General features: G+C 55.5%; 2 protein-coding genes across 4 annotated transcripts in view; one reads left to right on the top strand and one right to left on the bottom strand.

Moving 5' to 3' along the window:
- The first annotated feature begins 7,705 nt into the window (after positions 1 to 7,705).
- Positions 7,706 to 9,670, top strand: TPBGL (trophoblast glycoprotein like). The gene has a single exon (XM_087758289.1). It carries the CDS (start codon positions 7,706 to 7,708, stop codon positions 8,777 to 8,779), a length of 1,074 nt encoding a protein of 357 aa, XP_087614415.1. The 3' UTR covers positions 8,780 to 9,670.
- A 7,193-nt stretch (positions 9,671 to 16,863) lies between these two features.
- PGM2L1 (phosphoglucomutase 2 like 1) overlaps positions 16,864 to 23,893 on the bottom strand; it is a 42,510-nt gene continuing 35,480 nt past the window's right edge. For all 3 annotated transcript variants that reach the window (XM_087756747.1, XM_087756748.1, XM_087756749.1), the window contains 2 exons: positions 23,668 to 23,801; positions 16,864 to 21,386 (listed from right to left, as the gene is read on the bottom strand). In XM_087756747.1, coding sequence (XP_087612873.1) covers positions 21,284 to 21,386; positions 23,668 to 23,801 — 237 coding nt within the window. In that variant the 3' untranslated portion in view covers positions 16,864 to 21,283. The remainder of the gene's footprint in view (positions 21,387 to 23,667; positions 23,802 to 23,893) is intronic.

Here is a 23,893-nt window from a genome sequence, read left to right as displayed (position 1 = left end):
GATAAAATGCACATGAAATTTTACAGGGACTTTTTTTCCCCCTTTTTGGCATCTCGAATACACAAATGGGGTCTGTTTGTCAGGATTAAGAAATCCTTCTCAACACAGAGGTGGGTTAAGACTAACTGGACCCTGACCACATCTCCAACAACCTTCCCCTCCGCTCCTGCTCCCCTCCAGGCTTGCAGACAGCATCCCAGGTGGGGCCTCCCCAGCCTGTGTCCAGGCCCTGCTACAGACCCATCTCACGAGGGGTGGATGGAGACGGGCAGCCCGATCCTCCAGCCAAGGTCCCACCTTGGTGTTTCCATCTCCAGCACGCACTGCGTCCTCCCACCAGCTGGGGGGCTGCACGGCATGGGGAGGTGTAAAGTCTACCCCAAACACAGCACAGCAGAAGCACCAGAAAAGCAATTTATTCCAGGACACATAGCTCCTTGCTCCACAAACCCTCCGGCTCCCTACAGCTCTTTTTAGCAGGTGGAGAATTTATGAGATCCATCACATCTGCATGCCCAGGTCAGCAGCCCCCCGCACCAGCCAGCCATCGAGCATCACCCCTTTGCAAGGTGGAAAACCTTGCGATCGCCCCATTCCCAGCTGACGCTGCCGTGCCACCCCATGAATTACTTCCCGAGCCCACACTTGCCGCAGGGCTGCCACAGGGCCATGGGACCCACTGGCTGGCCAGCCAGCCTGCTCACTGCCAGAGCCACGGATAAGAGTAAAACCAGAGAAAAGCGCCCAACCAGACCATGGTGCACTGGGTTTGCTGGTACCCAACTCTGCAAGTCCGGAGCCGGGCTGGCACAGCTCCCAAATCACATCTCAGTGGCTCAGCACGAGGCTCCCATGAAAGCTGGGTAGCCAAAGAGCTCATCCCTTCCCTGTCTCCTGAAGCAGAGCCGCTTCTGAGCTGTTTGCAGCCGGTTGATGTATTCATGTCCAGCTTCAGCAGAGCAAGGCTGTGGGAGGGGAAGGGCATCGCGATGGGGACAAGTGCCTCCCAGGGATGGGGCCACCCTGAGTCACAGGGCAGTGATTTTTGGGGACCACGTCCAGCTGGCACACTTCTCCTACATCTGAGGGGGATAAAACCTCCCAAATCAGGGTTCTCCCAAGCTTTCCGGGGATGGAAAGTGCCATGGAGGGGACTCTGACTCCTTGGGAGGGTCAGCCCACGCAGGCAGAAAGAGGAGCACCGCAGGCAAAAATGCTGATGCAAGCAAATCCAGCTGCCATCCGGAGGAAAACTGTGCCCTCCGGACTATTTTTGGCTTGTTTTTCTTAACTATGGAGCCACTGATCTATGATATTGTCGCTGCTGTGACTCTGCAGTTGGAATTGCATCAAGCCAGAGTTGGAAAGAGGGTTGCACGTAGGTCTCGGGGGACCAGTAATGGGAGAGAGCCCTTCACCTCCTGTTTACACTTTAATGCCCATCCAGGTTATTCATTATTTATTGCTAATGTATTTATAGAGCATTACTAGCACGCACGGTGCTTTGCAGACATTTAGGGAAAAGGTCCTCTCTCCTTCGGATATCGTGGTATAAATAGAGCAGTTAAACACAACACGGGCTCTGCTGACCCGTTGCCTTTGTACCCGAGCCCTGAGGAGCCGGAGGGGACACCTCTCCCCTCCTGGGTCCTGTGGCTTTTCCATGGGTGCTTTTTTCCTTGCTGGGCTGGTGTAGTGTTTGCTCCGTGCAGCTGTTGGGTCCTGGATACGCAGCCTGGCTGTGGGCACCCAAAGCACCCGCTCCCTGATGCCCATTAATCTGCACCCTTGTTCTCAACCCTGGGGGCTGCAACACAGCGAAGTGAGGTGGCCATCACAATCCAGTGCTGCAGGATTTCATTTATTTGGGGTGAAAAACCACCCTGATGACCCCAGGTCCCATGTCCAGGGGTCCCGATTCCCTGCCTGCACTTGTTCCCCACCTCTCCCTCCACAGCTCATCAGGAACCATCTCTGCAACCCAACAAATACCACGCTGACCACGACCAGCCCCGGCAGACCTGCCCACCCGCAGCTTCATTTGCAAGTCCCTGATGTTTAAATGCGAAATCTTTGATACCATCTTAAAATATGCACCAATTAGCTCAGCAGGTCCAATTCCACCCGGCTCTCTGGATGCTGATGAATCAATTAGCAGAAGCGCAGTGGGCTGGCACTTTGTGGGACGGATGGTGGCTGCGCTACGAAGTGACCCTCACCATCCTCTAACCAAGTGGCACATGGGCTCTGGGTGCTACCAGCCAGGACAGACGGACACGGGAGCTATGGAGCAAGAAAAGGAGTTGGCGTGAAGCACGCAGCTGGCGGTGGGTCTCTGCTGGTGACCACCGATGCCGGGGATGAGCTCGTGCCTGCAGCGATAACCACGGCAGCCACAGCCCACAGGGACGTGCCGTCCCCTCCTTGTTTTGTCTGTCCGTCCTGTCCTGCCTTTTATTTCCCACTTCTTGTCTGCTCATGCTGAGCAAACGAGACGGGGGAAGGCGGTTTCTGGGGATCATGGGGAAACAGCTGGGCCACGGGACCAGGGAGTCCCAGCCTGACCCCAGCCCCAGCACCCATCACATCTTTGCACCATCCCTGGAGCAAGACACAACAGCTGGGACTTATTCTCTCATTCTCCTGCATCCTGGGGACTGTCCCACATTGGGCTAAAAGCAGATTTTTTACAAAATCTTTTTGCAATCCCAAGAGGGTGCAAGGAAGGGAGGGAGAGAAATCGCCTGGGATGAAGCAAAACCTGGAACGGGACCTCTCACTTCAGTGCTAAACCCCTTGCAAACAGATGTGGGAGGATTTTTTGAAGTGAAAGAAGTGTGGTTTCCAATGGCTTCACATGGAAAATGTCGGAAGACAGTATTCCTCATTTTCCAGCTTTTTTCCAAGGATCCTCTGACAGAAAAATGAGCAATTCCAGTGTCACAGGCGTGAATTTTAAAGGGATTCTGCACTCAGCTGCTGCCAGCCTTTGCTGAGCAAAGGTTAATAGCTGGGTTCAAATGCTGCAATTTACGGCTTATAGGATTTCTTAGGGGTGAAAGGGCTGCTCTTACACTGGCCAGGGAGCATCAATCTGCCCCAAAGCACGTGGCCAGGGCAGAAAACCACCAACTGAAAGGGACCATCAGGAACAGCAAAAAAAAAAACCCAAAAGGGAGCCAGAAGAAGTGGAAGTGCCCCATACAAGAGGGCAGAAGAGGCAGAGAGCCGCCGCACAAGGCGAGCTCCACTCTGCTCCTTCCCCCTCTGTCCTGACACATCTCACGATGATATCGCAGCCGGCACATCAGCTCTTCCCCACCGCCGATGCCCGGGGCGGTGTGAGGCTGTGCAAGAGCATCCCCCTGCAAAAGCAATTCAGCCTTTGCGCTTGCAGAGCAAGACTTGAAAATGTGCCCAGGAGAAGCGCAGAGGCCAGAAGATGAATTCTTTTTTTTAAATCACCTATTATATCTTCAGATCTTCCCTTCTAACCATCATGGAAGCGCAGGCAGGGAAACGCTGGGACCACGAGATGCCTTACACCCAAAGCTGCGGCTTTCCTGCTGTCCACAAACCACAAGTAAAATGCAAGCAAAAATACGTGGACGATTACAGAGCCCAAGACCCCAGGGCAGTGTGGAGAGGAGGAGGAGAGCCTTCGGCCTCATTTTGCAGCAGCGAGAAACGAGGAGGGACGGAGGGGGAAGGAACGATGCCCTTACCGTGAGAAGGAGCTGGCCGTTCCAGCCTTCGCTAAAAAGCCATCTGCAATCGGCCAACAACAGCACCAGCGGCAAAGAACCCAGGGTGGGACGTGGTGGGAGGGGAGCTGGGAAGCCCAAAGGGCTTCAACTCTGAAGCAGAGCCCTGCTTGCGTGTCTCCAGGCTGCAAACCCAAAAATAACATGGGCCGTCGTTGAAGATGGGGGAGGAGAAGCAATATTGCGGACCAGGTGGCTTTACACCGGTTACTGAAGACACAGCGCAAGTAATCAATTCTCTTTGGAAGCCTTCAGAAGATAACGAGGCGATGAGTAACGGTCTGTATTGATTTGTAGGCACAAATCGCATCAGCCCAACCTAATCTCATCCTGCGACATGGTGATGGACTCCTGGCACCGGGGCGATGCAGATCTCTTTGCCTTTAATGGCAAGAAGTCTTCGATGCTGCTTCAAATGCAGAATTATGGTCTGGGGGAGATGGTGTAGGAGGACCCAAAACAGATCCAAGTCCAACAGGGGGGCTTGAAGGAGAGCGTGTGTTTGAGGGGCTCCAGGATCCAGTGTGACCATTAACAACTGGGAATGAAGAGCATCGACATCAAGATACCAGGACTGAGACCATAGTCTGGTAAAAGGGGTGGAAAACCGATCCGGGACCATCCAGCAAGGACACGGGGATGTTGCTAGAGAGGAGACGGACACGCAGGACCAACAGGATGGATGGCAAGAGGAGACCATAAATCCAGAAGTGACCATCCTTTTGGGGATGGAGGAAGGCAGGGGTGTCCTTCTGCTCCAGGAGGTGCCAGGACTCTCAGTTTAGGGCTCTGCACTTCAGGAAAGCTATGACCCAACTGGAGAGAGGCCAGAAAACAGTGGCTGTGAAGAGAAAGAGGGAAAAAATCTGTCCTCCACACCTGCATCCGAAACGACAGAGGTGCCAAGCCGGTTTGGGGCTGGACCAGGGTGTAGCAAAGAAGCTGCAAGGTGGAAGGGGGGAGCAGAAATGGTTTGCAGAAATGTGAGCCTGGTTTTATCCCTTTCCCCGTTCAAATCTAATTTAAAGCTCTTTCAATGAGCCCTGCCAGCTCCTGTGCAAAGATCCTTTTCCCCCTTTGAGACAGGCGCACCCCGTCTGTAGCCAGCAGGCCTGGTGTCGCGTAGACCGACCCATGATCAAAAAAAACCCCAAATTTCTGCCGGTGACACCAGGCTCGGAGCCAGGCATTGATCTGCGGGCTCTTCCCATGTCTTCCCTCACCATTCCCTGCAACTGGACGGACAGAGGAGAACACTACTCATGCTCCTGATCCCTTAACCAGTTGTCCCAAGGCTCTGAAGTCTTTCTTGATTGCCCTTGGACTTCTACTTGCAACTTCATCGCTGCCTGCCTGAAAAATCAATACTGGATAGCAATCTGAGGGCCGTACGGGTAGGAAGCTTTCTCTTCATGTCTTTAACCCGGGCCCCAGAGAGGCAGCGGATTTCACTAAGGATTGGGTCCAGTCTGCACATCGGGCCTTCTGTTCCCTTCGGAAGGGAGTCTCCTATGAGAATGACCCATCTTTTTTCTCTTTATGGAAGCGGTTTTGACGCAGGGCGTAGGCCGACTTGACCTCGGCGACACCTCCGAGCTAGATGAACCATCGTCCTCCTCATTCTTCGGTTCCACTCGCAGAGCCTCGTACCTATTATCGCTCTCCCTGGTACTCCTCAACCTGCTCGCCTCCTCCCGGAGCTCTGTCACTCTGCTCCTCTACCTGCCTGCGCCTTTGAGGAGCCACGGAGGAGGACTAAAAGGTGCCGGCATGTTTGCAGCTCGGCGGATGAGAGCTTGCCAGGACCTCCACGCAAAGCGGCAGACCTGGCCCACCGATTGCCTTGTTTTCCAGAGCTCTATTGATTTGTTAAATATAGCAATTAAATGCGATAAATGGGCCCCAAAGTGCTATTTTGGGGGAGAGGAGGCTCCGTCCATGAGTGCGGCAGCGCTGGCTCAGCACGACCCGCTGCGCGCGTCTGGCTCTTCCCTCCTTCGGTGCGAGAGTGGATGCTGCCCCACGCTGAAATATCTGATGGCACACAATTATTTGACACGTTCCCAAGTCTTTCCTTCTCCCCCCGCTCCCCCCACAAGCTCCTTCGCTTTCTCTGGCTGCTGTTACACGCTGTCACTTTAAATATAGGGTTTGCCCCATTTCGGGGAGCACAGTAAAGGGTGGCTGGGAGCAGCTAAAGCCCCCCAGTCACACCAGCATCCAAAATTTACCCGGTCCCTGCAAAGTTCAGGAGAGCTTCAGGGAGGGGGAATGGCAAAGGGGGAAAAAATCCATTGAGAAAAAGGGCAGGATGAGAGAAGAGGGCAGGGAGGAGGAGAAAAATCAAGATTTGAGAGAAAACATGCTGAGGATGGAGTTTATTTAATGCAACCCCCAGTTCAGGTCCACAGAGGCACCCAGAGAGGGTCCGTCACCCAAATCCTGCTGCTGACCGCGCTGCTGACCATCGCTCCAGCGTCCGAAAATCCCGTGCCCACCCCGACGCCGCCAGCAGCCCCCCACGATGGCGGTGAGACGAAGGCAGGCTTTGCAGCAGAGGTAATATCTTTTATTAGCCTGGCAGGTACAATAAAGAGAAAATAAAGCCGGGAGCGCGCAAGGGGCCAGCGCTGCGTGCCCGGCACCGGTCAGGTTTTTTCCAAGCCGGTCTAATAAAAGCGATGACCTCTCCGTCCCCCAGCATCGCCTCTCCCGGGAGCGCCGGCCACCCCGGCGGCTGGACCCCAAGGCTCCCCATGAAGCTGGGGAGGGGACGGGGACCCACGAGGGATGATGTGACCGAGTCCCGAAAAGCAAAAGCAGCGATAACTTGGAGGCAAGCGGCGACAACCCCGCCTGTGCCTCTCTCCGGGCTGCGACGCTCAGGGATGCTGTGGGGTCTCCAGTTTGTGGGGCGGGTCGGGGAATGGGGATCGGGGCTGGAAGGGGACCAGGAGAGCCCCCAAACCCTCCCGGGGCTGGGAAGGGACCGTGACAGCCCCCGTCCCTCCCCAGGGCTGGGGTGGGGAGGACGGCAGCAGCCCCCAGTTCCTCCCGCGCTGGGAAAGGACCGGGACAGCCCCCAAATCCTCCCGGGCTTGCAGGGGACCGGGACAGCCACGAAAGGCTCTCAGGGGCTGGAAAGGGACCGGGCCACCCCCCAAACCCTCTCCGGGGCTGGAGGGTGACCGGGACAGCCCCCAGCCCCTCCGCGGGCTGCAAGGGGACCGGTACAGCTCCCGACCAGCTCCGGGGCTGGAAAGGGACCGCGACAGCCCCTAATCCCCCTCCGGTTTGAAAGGGGACCAGGACAGCCCCCAAATCCTCCCCAGGCTGAAAAGAGACCGGGACAGCCTCCGGCCTCTCTCCGGGCTGGAAAAGGACCGGGACACACACCCCCCACACACCTCCCCCCCCCCCCAAATCCTCCCCGGGCTTGATGGGGACCGCGACATCCCCTAACCCCTCCCCGGGCTGGAAGGGGACCCCGTCAGCCCCCCCCCCAGCGCCCCGCAGCGGTCCAAGCGGAGCTGAGCCAAGCCGAGCTAAGCCGAGCCGAGCTAAGCCGAGCCGTGCCAAGCCGAGCCCCCCCCGACGGCAGCTGCCCGCGGCGCTCCTCCGCCCAGCCCGCAGCGCCAGGCAGCCCCAACCCGTCCCCTTCCTCCTTCTCCTCCTCCTTCTTCTCCTCCTCCTCCTCCCCCTCCTCCTCCTCCCCCTCCCCCCCCCCGCCCGATTGGGGCAGCGGCGCGGCCGGCGCTCCCAGCAGAGCCGCCGTGTGCGGGAGCCGCGCCGGAGGCAGCTCAGCCCCGGGGGGGCTGAAGGGAGGCAGGTCCGTGTCCCCCCCCCCAACCCCCGTCCTCCATCACCCCCCCCCCCCAAATCCGCGCCCTCCCTCTCCCCCCGGCCCCCCACCCCCTCCCCTGCATGCCCGGGCAGCGAGCATGGCCCGCAGGCAGCAGCGGGCAACGGGCAGCGGGGGCTGGTTGCCCTGGCTGGGGCTCGCCTTGTTGCCGCTGGCCGTGCCCCCCGCCGCCGCCCCCGGGGGCTGCCCGTCCGCCTGTTACTGCGTGGCCACCCCGGAGCTGGTGCAGTGCCGGTACGAGAGGCTGGAGGAGCCGCCGAAGGAGCTGCCGAGCACCGTGCACAACCTCAGCATCGCCGGCAGCAACCTGAGCGTGCTGCATCGCGCCGCCTTCGCTGCCCGCCCGCTGCCAGACCTCCGCCTGCTCCGCTTGCGCCACGATAACATCCAAATCATCGAGGACATGGCTCTCCAAGGGTTGCCCGCCCTACGTACCCTCGACCTGAGCCACAACCCGCTGCTCTCGGTGGCCGCCGGCGCTTTCGCTGGCGTGCCACTGCTGCATACGCTGCAGCTGAACCAAGCGCTGCTGGCCGCCCCGTTGGAGGAGCAGCTCGCCTTGGCCCTGCGCAACATCAGCCTGCGGCGTTTGGAGTTGGCGGGCAACTCGCTGCGGGCGCTGCCGGCCGCCCTGCTGCCCGCCGGCCTGGAGGAGCTGGACCTGCGGAACAACTCGCTGCAGCGGCTGACGGCTGCGGAGCTGCGGAGCCTGGAAGCGCCGGGGTGGCAGGGGCTGCGGCTCACGTTGGGGGCCAACCCGCTGAGTTGCGACTGCGCCCTGCGCCCGTTCCTCACCTGGCTGCGTGCCGCCGCCGCCCGCGTGCCCGATGCCCGCAGCCTGCGCTGCGCTGGACCGCTGCCGCTACGCGGGGCCACCCTGCTGCGCCTGCGGCCCGAGGGGCTGGCGTGCACGGCCGCCGAGGGCGGTGAGCCCGGTCAGCTGGAGACGGCCTCTTACGTCTTCTTTGGCATCGTGCTGGCCCTCATCGGCATTGTCTTCCTCATGGTGCTCTACCTGAACCGCCGCGGCATCAAGCGTTGGCTGCACAACCTGCGCGAGGCTTGCCGCGACCAGATGGAGGGCTACCACTACCGCTATGAGCAGGACGCCGATCCCCGCCGTACCAGCGCCATCGGCACGCCCGGCCTCTGACGGCATCCCCGGCATCTGCCCACCATGCCGCCCCTCGACGCCTCCGCTCCCGGCATCCGCCTCGCCCCATCCCCATCCCCTTGCCATGGCACCACCGAAAATCAGCTTCTGAGGATGCGCCGGCCTCGGGGATGGGTGCCGGGGTGCGTCGGAGCGGGGAGCACCCTCCCCGGAGGGCTCCGGACCAGCTCTGCCCGTGCCCTAATCGATCCCGTAGCGCTGATTCCCGCAGGGGACCGGGCTGGATCCGTTCCCCCCATCCCAGCGCCCACGGGCGGGGGGAAGCGCATCCGGATCGGCCCCGTGGGATACCAGCACGCGCGGCCCCGGTGCTCCCGGGAGGATTACGAGCTGCTTCCCGCGCCGCCGCTCCAGCGGCAGGTCTCTTCGGCGGACTGCGGGATGCCAGGCTGCCGGCGGGGCTCGGCACCGCGCGCACGTGAGTGTTTGCTTGGCACATCCCGGGAAGCAGCGGGCAATACCTGAAACTGTCCTCCTGGATGTTCCTGGAGCCCGGACTTGACTTTGACCATGTACAGCTCTCTTTCCTATTAGATTTCTATTTGACAGATGCAAAACTTAACTTGATTTCTTTTTTCCTTTTTGTTTTTTTTGCTCCAAACACAGGGGAAAGCACACCATCCAGCCGCTCTCCCTGAGCAGCGACGTGCTTTTCCCAGCCCGTTTATCCGTTTGGATTTGTTCGATGACATTTCCAGCTCTTTCCAGGCACAAAGCGACGCAGCTGTGTAGGAAACGCCTCCGCCGGCTGCGTGCATGTTCCCCAGGGCACGCGGGGGCAGCCCTTTTCTGACTCTCAAATATATCCTAGACTAGGCTGTCTCAGCACTTTGTAATTTAAAACGAGCGAAGCGAAAGCTCCCGACCTAGTTCACCCACCCGTGTTTGCTTTAGAACCGTGCCTGTTACTATATCCTAGAGCAAATATATTGAAAGCTGCATCCACTCTATCGTCTATTTTCTATAAAGCTTCTTGCAACCATTTCCCAATATCCCTGTTGTGGTTTAACGCACCGAGGCGATGTTAGTGCGGTTGGTTTGCCGGAGGAAGGCAGCCGTGGCCTCCTCTGTAGTTTTGCTGGTGCTTAGAAACTTCTTTTCCTGGGCTGGTTTGGGGGCCAGGGATGCAGAGAGGTTTCGCACGGCTCGTGCACAGAGCTCGGGCTCTGCCGGTCCTCATCCTTCCCTGGTAGCGGGGCAGGGGCTTGGGAAAATCACCCAGGTAATAGGTTTCTAAAGCAGTTTTTATCTTCTGGGTGTTTTGGTACCTAATTCATGAGACACCGGAGTGCCGAGCATCTACAGACGCGGGGAGAGGCAGCGCGGGGCTGCAACTCACAGCATTTCCCGAAATGAGGGTGTAGCTTTTGCAGCGTGGCCTCTTAAACTGCCGAATTTCGGTGCCGGGCTGAAAACTTAAGTGTTGCATTTTGCTACGTCTGTGTTTGCCTTTCTCCGTACCAGGAGGCTGACATGGGCGAGCCGGGCAGGGGCGCGGACGGGGGCTGCATCCTCGCCGCCCCGCAGCCGTGCTGGGACCACTGCCGGTGTTTGCCCGGTGCTTTGGGATCCTTGACGTGGGGAGCAGCAGGCACCTGGTGTATCGGGTTTGTAAATGAGAGGGGTTTGGGATTTATGGTCCCTGAGCCTGCGTGTGATACTCAGCTGTCAGGCGGAAAGCTCTGCTGGGGGAAAGCACAATTATTTCTGTCCCAGGCGGGCCCGCAGGCCCCGGGAAGGATGCGACCTGGTGCAGGGTCCTTTGCATTTTACCCTTTTGCTTTTTCCCCCATTGCATTTTACCCCTTGACATCTCCTCCCCTTGCAAGCCCGGGGTCGAGGTGGGCAAGCCGGCAGGGAACGGGGGCCGGGACGCGTGCAGAGCCGTGCATCTGAGCTGTGTTCAGGTAGGGATACAGCACCGGGAGTCAAAATGAGTTTCCTGGGTGCTCTGGGCTGGTCCTGCTGAGCAGGGAGGTGGTTCCCCACCAGAGCTGGGTCCTGGCTCTGACCTGGAGACCCCAGAGACCCCAGAGACCCCCACGGCTCAGCTCAGCGGAGATGAGTTGCCCCGGCAGAAACTTGTTGCATCTCAGGGACCTTTTCCTGAGGTTTTCTCCCCAGCCTAGGAGCTCGTGGGCTTCGGCACCACCTCACCACCCCATGCACTGAGTTATGGGGCAGGCTTGTGGGGGAGAAATCTCAGCCTACCCCTCATCATCCTCTGCTTTCCCACCTTCTCCCTTGGTTTCCCGTCCCCGTGCAGCCAAAACGCAGCCTCAGAGCAAGAGCAAGGGGTGGCTTTCACATCTGGCAGCCACATCTGGCAGAGCACGCCGTGCCGGGAGCGAACGCTGCTGAGCATCACGGGTTGTCCCAGGCTGCAATTCCACCGGAGCAGCATCAGCTCGTGGGGACGGTGCTGGGAAGTCCTGGCGAGATTGAACATCTCGCAGCGAGGAGGAGAAGCACCCGGAGGGCTTTGCGGGCAGACGGGTGGTTGTTGGACCAGGGAACACAGCACCCACCCAGCACCGGCCGCCGGTGCCTGGCGATAGGTAACAGGAAGGAAACCACCTCCAGGGAGAGAGAAAAGCGGCCAAACACATCCTGGCCCCAAAGCCCTTTGGCAAAGGGGGCGGCCGGCGCGGGCAGCTGGGTGCTCCGGCTTTTCCCGAGGCCAGAGGGAGGGACGCGGTGGCTTTTGGTCCCTGGGGATGAGGACGCTCCTCCTTCCGGCACCGAGCAGCGGGAGGTCTGGAGCAACGTGCTCTCCAGCCTTGCTGGGTGCACCGAGCCCCCGGGGTGCGTGTGCCGGCCCCCTCAGGGGGGGCAAAGCCCCGTCAGCCCGGCAAAGGCGACGTGCGAGCGCTCGGCTGTGGGTGGTTGGGTAGGTAACCAGCTGTAGGAGCATAATTCTTGCGGCTGGTTAATGTTAATATTATTCTGTACAGCGCATACCCCACGCATGAGAAATCAGCAGGATTAGGGAACCTCTGGATTAGCGAAACCAAGACTTGTCAGCGAGCCGAGATCAAAACGTGCTTTTTGGGTTCCCAAAAATGGCCGCGTGTTTAGAGAAACCCAGCTGCCGTCACGTTTCCGTGCGGTCCCTTTTGCGAAGGGATCGGCGAGGGGGACGCAAACCTCCCGGCATCCCAAGCCTTCGGCAGCGAGCCGCTGCCTGAGCGGAAAGTTACCTGGATGGCTCCTCGAGCCGCACGCGATGCGGGATACAAACAGCGTCTGCGATACGAATCAAGAGAAGGATGCTGACAGCCCTCTGCGGTGGCTCGTCACCGAAAAACAGGGAAAAAACCCAAAAATGTCTATTTATATGGGCTGTGCATGAGATGCTTATAAGCCGCTGGTGCTTTGCAACCCAGCATGGTCTTTCAGATCCGCTTTTCCTTCCTTATTTTCCAAAGAGCTCCGCTGTTCCTTGGGCTGATCCGGCCCAGAGGCAAGCAGTGAGATTTAGCCAAGGAGGTGGAGGTGGGTGCAGCCAGAGTTGGGCCAGGCAACGCTGCCTGCCCTGCCTGCATCCATCCATCCTCCCCTGCACACGTCCTCGGGGGGTTTAGGTGCTCGTGTCGCTGGACCAGGGCATCCCGGGTGCGTTTTGAGAAGGATTTTTGCTCCGGTTTGGTGGAAGTTGCTCCATGACGCCCAGAGCTGTAGGAGAGACGCCGAGGATGGTCTCATTTAGCACGGAAGAGGACAAAAATACCAGCGTGGTGATTGCTGCCTGATTTATCAAGTGGAAACAACTGGGCTGGAGCGTCGTCCTCATCCCCGCTGAGCGCGGGGCTGCGATGCCCCAGCACTCAGGCAGGGAAGAAAATCAGCCACCGGCTGCCTTCTCCTTCCAAAAATACACAGAATTAATAACAATTAATTCTCCCCAAGCAGCTTCACCCCTGAGAAGCTTCACACCAGGCTCCTTTGTCCTCATCCTCCATCAGCAGGGATTAACCCAAACCTAGAGAGGGAGAAAACAACCCCTCTGCTTTTCATTTATTCCTTTAGGAGGAGCAAGTGGGAGCTCTTACCCTCATGCACTGGGGAAACTGAGGCACAAACACAACAGGGCCAAGTTCCTGATAGCGGGGAAGGGTTTGGGCAGAAAAAACGCAGAAATGGATTTCAAACCTCGGCAGGGTTCGTTTAAAACTCTGGGCAGCTTTGGGGCCTCCAAGCCTGGGACAGTCCCTGCTCTGTTTGTCCTTCCTCCGGCTCAGAGGTGACCCCTGCACCTTGCCAAAGAAATTGGGATTAAATCGGATCCCACCCATTTATCTGGGGCTGGTTTTTCACCCTGGCCTGTGTTTTGGCCCCAGCCCGGCTCCGGGCAGCCCCGCAGGGAGCTGGCACGGCACCGCCCGGGCAGATGGGGAAGGACACGTTTCCACTAATCTGCCCCAATCTGGATTATTTTTCAAAATAAACCTGCTTTCCCAGCTGTTTTAAGCAAGTTTTTGGCACGTTGGGGACAAGTGGGATTCTGGGGATGGGGGAGAAGCTGGCAGGGGTGGAGGCGACGGAGGGGATAGCATGGCTGCTGGGTGTCCCCGTGCCACCAGGCTGCCGTCGTTCGCTTGGAGAGCGGGGACCGGAGCATCTTTGAGGTGGTTTTGGCAGCGCATCACCCAGCCCACGGGGCTGGGATCATCCCACGGTGCTTACTGCGGGCAGGGGGGTCTGCGCTGAAGTTTTCTCCTACCAAAAGCCACCGAGAAGTGATTTACATTGAGGGACCGGTGGCAGCCCCGGAGCCCATCTCTCCCCACCCCATCTCCCATCCGAAGCAGAGCTGGGATCTTCTGCAGCTCCCGTCAGGATAAAACAGCACAGAAAACGCCTCTGGCCATGGATGTCCAGGATGGTCCACATCAGCCGGTCTCGGGGGGCTTGGGGGTCTCTCAGAGAGCCAGGGTGAGCAGGATCAACCCCGGGCAGACCAGCATCGGTCTCTCACCCTGCATAAGGATGCGCCGGCGCAGACAACCCCGCTCCATCCTCCCAGCACGTTTCCCAAGCACTCGCCAGCCTGACATTTACAAATACCTATTTTTAGATGGTCTTCATCACTTCTAATTGTTCAGGCTCCTCAGCCTCAGAGGACACATCCTCAGCTCGGATGCAGACAAAACCAGTTCCCTCCCTCCCTCTGGTCCCTCCTGCGGTTTTACACTGGTGTGACTGGTCCCAGCCCTCGGTAATGCTGCCCGGTTACAGCTGCTCACAGCTCCCTTCCCTCCCCATCACGGTACAATTTGCACAAACCTTCCTGCTTCAAACGAAGCCCCTGGGAAGGAGCTTTCTGTGATGCCCTTCTGGGGGAACTTGCCGTGTTCTTCACAAAGAGGAGCCAGAATCGCCTCTGGAACGTGCAAGTGGAGAACCCGTGCCCCCGGCTCATGAAGGTGCTCCTCTGCGTGGGCAGGAGGGACCCCTGAGCCTCCAACCCGTGGAGCTGCTGCTCTGCGTGGGCAGGATCAGGCCCTTTCCATCCCCATGGGACGGGTTTCTAGACCAGAAGGGCAGTCCTTCGCCTCGGGATGGCCCAGACTGACAGCCTCAGAGGTGGTTCCCATACACCACTTGCAGCCATCTGGCAGGCTCCCAAGCTGAGGCCTGGGAGAGGAGAGGAGCTGGGGACCACGAGCACCCCAGGAGCTCGGCTCGACCCTGCCCAGCTCCCCGTCCCTTGCAGAACAAGGGGACATCCCTGCGGTGCCTGTGCCATTGGGGTAAGCAGCCTGAAGGCTGGGGGGACCCACGGTTGCAGCCACGGTCCCGGTGGATTCACCTCCTGCCCTGTCCTTGCAGCGTGCGCGTGGCTTCTCAGCCCAGGGCTTGGCAGGAGCGAGAGCAGCCAGCGCTGCCCGTGCCCGGCGCAGCGGTGGCACCGAGGGAGAAGCATCGCTGCCACCCCTTTGCCGAGGACGATGTATCCCACTGAGCGGTGACCCACAGGCAAGGTCCATCACCCGTGGACCAGAGCTGGTGCTCAGGGGACACGGGCTGGATTTGGCTGGACCACTGGGCTTTTGGGTGGTGTTTCTCTCTTGCTCTGTGCCTCAGTTTCCCTTTCAGGGAGCAGCACAGTTGAGGGCCTCCCCTGGACCCCAGGGTCTGAATTTTGGGGGCTGCTGGCCCTGCTCTGATCCCGAGCCCTTTGAAGGGGCTTCAGGTGCTGTAGTGTGCTCCGTACATTGCTGCATGCACGCAGAAATCCCTCGTTAGCTTTGCCCGGTCACGCAATGGGGGGAAGCGACCCTCATCGCTTCTTGCTGCCCTGACGCGGACGCCAGCCCGCGGCCCCCACCAGCACCCGGGGCACCGGTGTCCCCTCACGGCGAGATGGATCCAACCAGCGGGACAAACCCACGAGACACCGGCTCCAGAGACGTCTCGCAAGCCCCCGGAGAGCTGAGCCCAAGGGACAGGCCACGCGGGCCGGGCTTGGCACGGTGGTAATTAATTTAGTTACTAAATTAACATTTCAATTGACAAGACCTGAACGTGAAGCCAGGCACGCTGTCGGCCAGGACTCACTCCGGTGCCCGCGGCTGCTCCCAGCATCACGTCCCCGGGTCCCGGTGCTCCGCCAGCGGCGGGGATGGAGCCCAGAGCCTCCCCGCGGTGCTCCGGACCCCCAAGCCGCCCACGCGTGCCCTGGAGGAGGCCGTGTCGCGCTGTTCCTGGAGGAAATGTCCCGGTTTGGCAGGGATGAGGGCAGCGGGGCCCGGGCCCGGGGTCCTCCCCTCCCTGCCGGAGCTCCCCGCAGCCCGGGGGTGTCCCCGCAGCCGGCGGGGGGTGCAGCAGGCCGGCGGGGCTCTGTCCCTCCGCACGGGCTGGTGCTGACATCCAGCGCCCGTGCCCGCAACTGCAGAGCGGGGGAGGCCCGGCCATCGCTGCCCCGGCCGGGTCCCGTCCCTGCGGGTCCCTGCCCCGCTCCGGCCGCCGCTGCCCCCCTTGCCCCCGGCCCAAACCACCCCCTCCATCGCCACCTCCCCATTTAACCACCAGTCCGAGGGCTTCGGGGTACGGTTAAGTCTCTCCCTGGAAAGCACCATCCCTTGCGCTGCCAGCCAGCGCAGGGAATTAATTCAGAGCTCATTCTGGAGGGCAGCCCGATGTGGAGCCGGGGGCTCCTCAGCCTCGGCAGGGAGTAAAAACCCTACGGTTTTGATGCAGCCACCCCAGGATGAAGGCCGCAGCCGTCACCGAAGGGACGCGGGAACTCTCCTGGAGACGCTGCTGTGCCCCCAGGAACCACCTGGTACCAGCCTTGACAATGCTTTAAAGTAGCCCTGAAACATTACAGCCCGGCTGGGGTGAAATCAGCTCCGGCCTCAGAGTTTTAACAGCGAGCGTAAGAACGCCAGGAAGCCCCGAGCAGAGGGGGATCTCCCGGGGACAGGGGGACCCGCCAGAGGATGGTTCCTCTCCCTCGCCCGCTCTCCTGGCGGGGCTCCGGCTGGCAGCCGCTCCTCTCCCCGTCCCCGTTTCCCCACCGCGGGCTCATGACAGACCCCCGCGCTCCCCTCACCCGCTCCCTTCCGGGCCGGCGCTTTTCCCGAAGCAACTTCTCCCTGCGAACACCAGCCCCTCCTCACCCCGCCGGCCTCACGGCCCCCAACACCCACCTGAACCCGCTGAGGAGCGCACCTCTGACGGCCTCCCACCTTCCCCGGAGCGCGCTCCCCCTGGCATCGCGGTATCCGTCTGCCTGCTCGCCCACCTCCACGCAGATGATGACCGCCTCCGCGTCACCCTAGCTATAGGATGCCAAGCATGGCCGGGAAGCGTCCCTTGAGTGGGGGGCTGTAGGCGCGGGGCACTTTGATTCCTGCCTGGCTTAAAAGCAAAAAGAATTATTCCTCTCCGTGTCACCCACCAGACCCACTCTCCCCCGTTTTGGGCAGCCGCTCTCTCCGCTGGTTCACCCGCTCCGGCTGGCACAGCCATCTCCTGCCCCAGGTCAGACCGGTTTCCACCGGCTCCGTTTCGGGGGCGATAGCGCTTGACTAAAAGAAGACCGAAGAAACACGAAGGATTGCTACTACGAAGAGAATATTTTATTACTTGTAACACTTCATTCAGCTAAATCCACATAGCAATACACACAGAAATACTTCGGAAAAGTGCAAATTCTCACTCTGTGTTTGTAATATGCCCCAGTTTTACAGGAGAACGGACGCCGGGTAAACGAGGACCGATGCAGAGCTCCCCGGGTTCCAGCCAAGGAGAACGGCGCAACTTCAGATACCTCAGTCACCTCGTACAAAGCCACTCTTGAGCAGGCAAAGGGCGAGGGCGGATGGCAAACGTGCCCTGCACCGGGGATCTGGTATCAGGATGGACTCTGATCACCCAGGCGTCACCGCGCCGAGAGCCCCCCGCTCTGACCTGGGGAGAGAAGAGGCTGAAAAGAGAGGGGGGACAAAATGAAGGGATGACAAAAATAGGTTTAAAATTAAAGAGAACATCCAAGTGCTTTCTAAAGCTTTTGGAAGCGCTTTCTGAAGCGGGCCGCGTGTTCCACCCTGCCCCAAGTGACAGAAGCCTTCTTTCCACCTGGTGGCTTCTCCCTCGGCACCAGTTTGACAAACACACTCCCTTTAATAAAACAGGAGCCAAAATCCCCAATACTTCAGACAGAGAGGGGCCACAAAGTGCTCCCTGAGTCCCGCTAAATCCGGGGATAACGCCAGAAACTTGCAACGCGCAGGTATCCTCCGGGCAGAGACACAGCGCCAGCCGGAGAGGGGGCACGAACGGCCCCAGGCAGGGAAGAGCCGCGGGCAGCGCGCACTGCAAATCACCTCGGCGTCCGAAACGGAAACGCACAGAATTCGAATTCTTAATTTAGTCTGCGGATGATGCAAATAAGCATCTCCCCCCCGTAAAAGGAAGAGCTGGGTATGTAATTAAGGAAATGAGGGGACCTACTCAGGCAAGAGCCCAGTTCTCCTGCCGCCCAAGGGAAACCTGCCTCCCTCGAGCCGCGTCCTGCTGGGGCCCAGGCTGCGGAAGGGCCGCAGGACCGGCTCGCGCTGCGAGCGGGACAGCGCCCGCGGCAAACGCCACGCAGGGGCTACGCTGCTCTGGGCTGCAGCCAGAGCTGGGCGCGCACCGTCCCGTCAAACTGCCCCGCGTGAGACGCGCTCCCTCCTCCTCTTCCAGGCAGGGGTTTGATTCACTCGCGCCGCGGCGGGAGCGGATGTGAATAGCACTTGAAGCTATTTAAACCACAGGCTGGACGCTGTATCGCAACTAGAATAAAAAAAATGCAGCTACGAGCTCTGTATCGCAGACGTTCAGCCCTGCCTGGCAAGTCTCTTGTACTTACAAAGGTCCTGTCCTAGGCCCACAGAAACACAACTTTACCACGTATCTGAGCGAGACAGAGATTAAGCCTGTCGCATCAAAAAGGGAAAGGACAAAACCAAGCCCTCCTAATGTTATGAAATGCTAAGAACAAATCACTGGCTGTAGGATTACAGTTTAAGCCAATGACTTGCTGTAGACCAACCTTTGAAAAGGCCTATTTTAACTGGAAGCGCCTAGTAAACAATATCCACGACGTACTTTGATCTATTATCTGCTTCCTACTCAAGTCGGAAAAGCCTTTGTTCTTATCTGAAAAGCAGGAAAGGACAGCTGGCCGCTGAAGGGAGGTTGTGCGCAAGCCCAAACAACTCGAACGCGATGTATAACAAAGTTCCAGGGCGATGAAATAAGAGAATTACAGTCCTTCACAGTACCAGAAGTGAGGGAAGCAAGATCAGAGGGAGGAGATGAAGGAGGAGTTCCGCAAATGGAACAGTATAAATATATCAAACAGTTCAAATACAGTAGGAAAACAACGGTAGCAGCAGTTTAAAACCAGCAATAGTTATTATACCCTTAGAATACATTCAAGACATTGTGCCTGTTGCTCTCATTCCAAAAGCACTACCACGTCTGTAACTTACGGCTCAAATGTATCGACGAGAAGAATCCCAGATACTTAACTCCCTGTATTTGTTTATCATTAAAGATATTTAGACTATGAACAGTTACCAACTTCTAAGAATGCTGATTTGAAAACATAATCACGATTTTCTTCCATACTGCGTTTCTAACGCTCGCCTGCTGATATAAAGCAGATCTCTCCGGGAAACCGCGGAGTCCTGCTCTTTGCAGGAGCACAAACGTAACCCACAAGACCTAACTCCTAACGCTAACTGCTACGCCATCCACGCAGCCGGCCTCCTCACCCACACTACGCTTTTTACGGTGTTAACCTTTGTTCAAAACTACGTTCTAAGCCACTTGTTCTCTTCTGAACTGCTAGTGGGCTATTTAAAAACAAAAGCCAAAGCGCCTAAGGCTTTAACCTGCTGCAATGGAACAAACGGCAAGACCTCCTTCAAATTCAGTGCAGGCGGGATCCAGATCTGCGCCTTTTCGGGAAAGCTGGAGACAAAGCAGCAGTCAGAAATGCCTTCGCACCTTCGAGACCTACCCAGCGCTGTACAATAGCATCAGTATACTCTAAGCGTAAATGCTTTCACCCATTTTTCTTCTTTTTCCACATCAGTCAAATGCACAATCAAGGAAAACAAAAAGGTTTTTGGCATTAGATACATTTCACTCAATTACAGAACAATTTGGAAATATTTTCTCTTAAAATAAAAAATAAATAAATATCGGTGGCAAATAAGAATTTGTGCGACACAGACCTTCTGCAGTACATGGACATTCATATACAGCAAAATACTTATCCACGGTTATAGTGCAAAGCTTCTGTCGGCATGAAATACCCAACACCCGCACAGACACAGAAACCTCGGTGCTCTGTAAAGCCGTCTAGATGCAAGACATGCAAACCCACTCGGCGCGATCCTACGGCATCAAGCTGTCAGGGTATAATAAGATGGAGGACAAATGCAGAGATTTAACAATAGTGGCAAAACAACGGCTTGAACTTAAGTGCATCTTAGGTTCTTCTCATGTAACCTTCACTACAGAGGTGAAGTGGTCAGTTTTATCCCTCTCTTGTACCTAATCACTGTCAAGCGATAGCGGGACGGTGTCCCGAGCACCACTGACTTTATTCCGAAGCCTTATATTAGCAATTTAGTAGCAGACATTAACAAGTATTACTCTCGGTTAATCAATACGCAGTTTCTCTTGAAGTGTTGTTTCAGTTAAAGCATCTTCCGCAGCTTTTCTGTGCCAAAACGTGGCTTTTATTTTCTGAAATCCTAGATAGCTACATGAGAGTTTCTGTATCCCTCTATTTTTTGGAAAAAATGATGAGCGGTATCACTGTCTGCTCAAGAGAGGGTAAGAAACAGGTAACGGACAGTTGTTAAAAGTTTGCCCTAAAAGATAAAGAATAATAGTATTTGCGAACCATTGTTCTAACAGAAATTACCTTGTAAGTCGTGACCAAAAAAAAAAAAAAAAATCATGATTTAATAAAAAGAAAAAAAAAAATCAAGGGTGTCAGCATCTCACCTTCACTTTCTTCCCTTTTTTTTTTTTTTTTTTAATACACAGACAGTATGAATTCAAGCCATCAAAACATAAAAAGTCACTAACTGGAATATTCATACAAAGTTACTAAATTTCTGAAACCTTTATTTAAAAAAAAAAAAAAAAAGGAGGGGATGTGGGGATCCTTCAGGGATGTGGGACAAAAAAATGGTTCCAGAGCCTACAGTAGTTAGAATGGGCAATTTAACCACGAAACGAACTTTGGAAGCCTTGGAAAGGCGCTATATAATTCAAAAGCCAGACTGCAGGTGGAACTGCACGTGTTGCCACTATTGTTTCCCTGCCAAGTAAACAGTTTAAGATACACGCAGGAAAGATACAACGCACCAAGAGCACCTTTAACAACAGAAGGATACTTAAGTAGCTGAAAAATGGCATATTGAACAACTTGCCTAAACAAGAAACGCTAAGCACTGAACTCTACTTCAACATTTTTGGAAATTAAGACCTGTAACAATGATACCTACATTCACGCACAACAGCTAGGAAGAAGCAGGCTTTTTTTGTCAGTTTGGAGTGATCACTTCCTTCAAACACTACGACTACCCGATTCTAAAACCTTTTCACACAAAAGGTACTGGATAACTGGAATTAGTTTAAGACAAGATCTACTGGCTAAGATCTGCTGTCTTAAACCCACTGGGGCAGTTCGTTTGCATCGGTGTGGGTTAATTAGTCTTTTGGTCAAAAGGACAGAAAATGGTAATAATAAATTCCGTCCTTTTCTCTCACTTCCTCTCCTTATCCCAATTTTCTGGCCCAGACTTTGGTGAAAAGCCTGACAAAAGAATGCTTCTTCTCTATAGAATAAAAACGTAGCTGTTTGTTTAACACACACGCGCATTAAACGGAGTTCTGTTCTTGGTTCCTTTGTTTCACGTGACGCAGTGCAGGCGGTCACTTCGTGCAACACCAGGTACAGGAGATCTAAGCAGAGCGCCAGATCAGTCCGTTCTTATCAGGTTCCAGAAACTTCTCAATCAAAGCTTCAATAAGCTTCTGAAGTTCTTCTTCCAGCACGGTTCTGTCACTAGAAAGAGAACAATACCATGTCAGAGGTTTGATAAACACCAAGCATCTATTAAAAAAAAAAAATAAAAAGCAAGATGTGATGGTGATGGACTAGAGCTGTTGCGTCTCCTACCAGCATCAACGTGTAGGAACTCCAACCTGCTTGCTTCAACAAGCTACTTTTTGGTAGAGACTATTGCAATATTAATTTAAATTAATGTAATTAAATTAAAGAAAAAATCGCCACTAGAGGGCTCTAGGCTAGCAGAGAGAATACAAGAACTAACGACTGCAAAACCAGTGCAAGACTGGCCAGACACAGACTGGAAATGGACTAAAAAGTAAGAACGAGCTACTAGTAGAAGAGGTAGATAACCCTAGATGGGCAGCTGGATGCTGTGCAGAGAAGGATATAGGGTATCTGCTTGCATTTTGACTAAAGTGCAATTTAGGCGGGTTGAGTAATCAGGCAAAGTGTCACAGCTCCAAGAGGACGCCGTAACATACTGATCCTTCCCCTGTTTAAATGCCCCGACGTTCGTCTGAGTAAAAAGACAACATCCACATGCGCGAACACTAATGCATTGCAACACTCCTTTAAAAATGCATAAACCCTCTCCTGCCCCAGAAGTCGCACTGGAGGGAGAGGAACTCAGTCTCTTTGTCAAGGAAAATAGGCAAAACCAGGCTTATTTACACTTGCTTTGCTCATCTGTGGAAATGGCAATGCATCATTGCCCTTCACCACTTCCTTTTAAAAAAACACTCCAAAAATGGTGCGATAAAACTGACTTTCCTGATGCTCAGCTTTTAATAATCAATAAACAGCAACTCAGAGAAATATTTGCAAAGCTGTCATGGAGAGGAGTGCCTTCTGAGGCTCCTACAGGCCATTTTGTGCCTTGAACCAGGGAAGCTTGAAAGCTTTTCAACGTCATGTGCCAGAACATAATTGCCAGTAACCATAGGTATTACTAAAATTAAAGGCTGATGTATTTTTCTCACTTATCAGAATGAACAGCAGCAGAAGCCTAAATGACGCATCAAAGCACCCCGGGTGTTTTGTTTCTCTTCCCACTACACTCGCCTGGCCCTTGCTTGTGTCAAGATTAGGTTATTTCCAGCGTTTACGTCTTCCCTGTTGGCACAGCTGTTTGCCTCAACTACATCTTACCTTTTCTTCAGCATTTACACCAAACGGTACCTTGCCCACTCCCAGGTTTACGGAAGCACGTTCCAACCGAAGTGGGAATTTCCATGCCCACGTAACAAAGAAGCGCGTTCACGCGCCAGACAATCAGAAAGCTCTCGGACCGAATAAATACAAGCTCCCGGCAAGAGCTGCCATTCAGATAATCGGGGTGTAGAACTACCGCGTGTAGAACTGCCCTGCTGTTATTCCACGAACAATTCAGAACAATGCAAAACCATGATTCAAAAGATGGGCTGTACCTGTGTTAATACACTTCACGTAGCAATAAACCGCGTTGTAAAGAATATTTCAACAACCTGTGGAAAGCTGCCTAGGCGTGGATCTGTGCATCTCCTCACGCGCACATTTTACAAGCAAAGGCAATCTACCACTCACTGTCCACTGACTGCCTAAATCTGACCAAAGCATTCAGTGATAAAAGTGTGCTCACCCGGAATTCCGGCCAAAAAGTAGAAATATATACTGAATCAGAGGCCCCTTTACGTTATTTCCAAATCTCTGCTCCACAGGAATGTCAGGACGCGAATCTAAAAGGAGGGTACTCACACAATTTAGGTTAGGAATCCAGTTCAAGAGCCTGCTTCTCTCCGTTCGCTGGACTGAGAACCTAGGCTCCTCATTTGCACTCCTGATTTCAATGGTGTAAACACACCCTATAATTTTTTTCCCCCTTTTAAACTGGAAGAAGCTCAATCCAGGTGGCTGTCAAAAGGGGACAGATCTCCAGTTACTATCCAGTAGCTCAGAGCAACACAGCAGATTCCCAAACACAACAGGAATCCACCTGGGTTTAAGCATCCTTGCCAGCAGCAGCACAACTTCGTCACTTTTTAATTCTAAGTCAATGAGGAACTGGGTTAATAAAAAGTCTCCTACTGCAGCAGGTGCTGAAAATTCAATTCTTTGTCTTATCCACTACAGAGGCGATCCCTTATGAGCAGGAATGTGCACCACCCTGGCCAGCTGAGGCTCAGGTCTCCCAGGAGGCAGCAGAGGAATCCCCCAGCAGGCAGGGAATCCATGCCCGCGTACTGACCTTTCAGCCCAAAGGCATCGCGCGACGTGTGCGCGCGGAGCTGCTACTGACCTCTGTTCGGGCAGCGCGCACATCTCTGCGTAGTACTTGATTTTTGGTTCTGTTCCACTTGTCCGAAGGGTGGCAACACAACCATTTTGAAAGGTGAAAGTGATCATCTGACTGCTTTTACTCACTGGCAGCACCTATATAAACAACAACATTTTATTACAGAACACCTCAACTAAGGCAGAAGTTGGTGGTTTGGTTTTGTTTTTTTAAATACAACATTCAGTAC

This window comes from Nipponia nippon, unplaced genomic scaffold, assembly GCF_047370975.1.
Source record: "Nipponia nippon isolate SJK-2023a ecotype South Korea unplaced genomic scaffold, ASM4737097v1 scaffold_2, whole genome shotgun sequence".
Taxonomy (NCBI): Eukaryota; Metazoa; Chordata; class Aves; order Pelecaniformes; family Threskiornithidae; genus Nipponia; species Nipponia nippon.
This window is presented reverse-complemented; position numbering and strand designations above follow the sequence as displayed.

Bases quoted from the DNA above. Each gene is read 5' to 3' on its own strand.
- TPBGL (XM_087758289.1), top strand. From the start codon at position 7,706: ATGGCCCGCAGGCAGCAGCGGGCAACGGGCAGCGGGGGCTGGTTGCCC.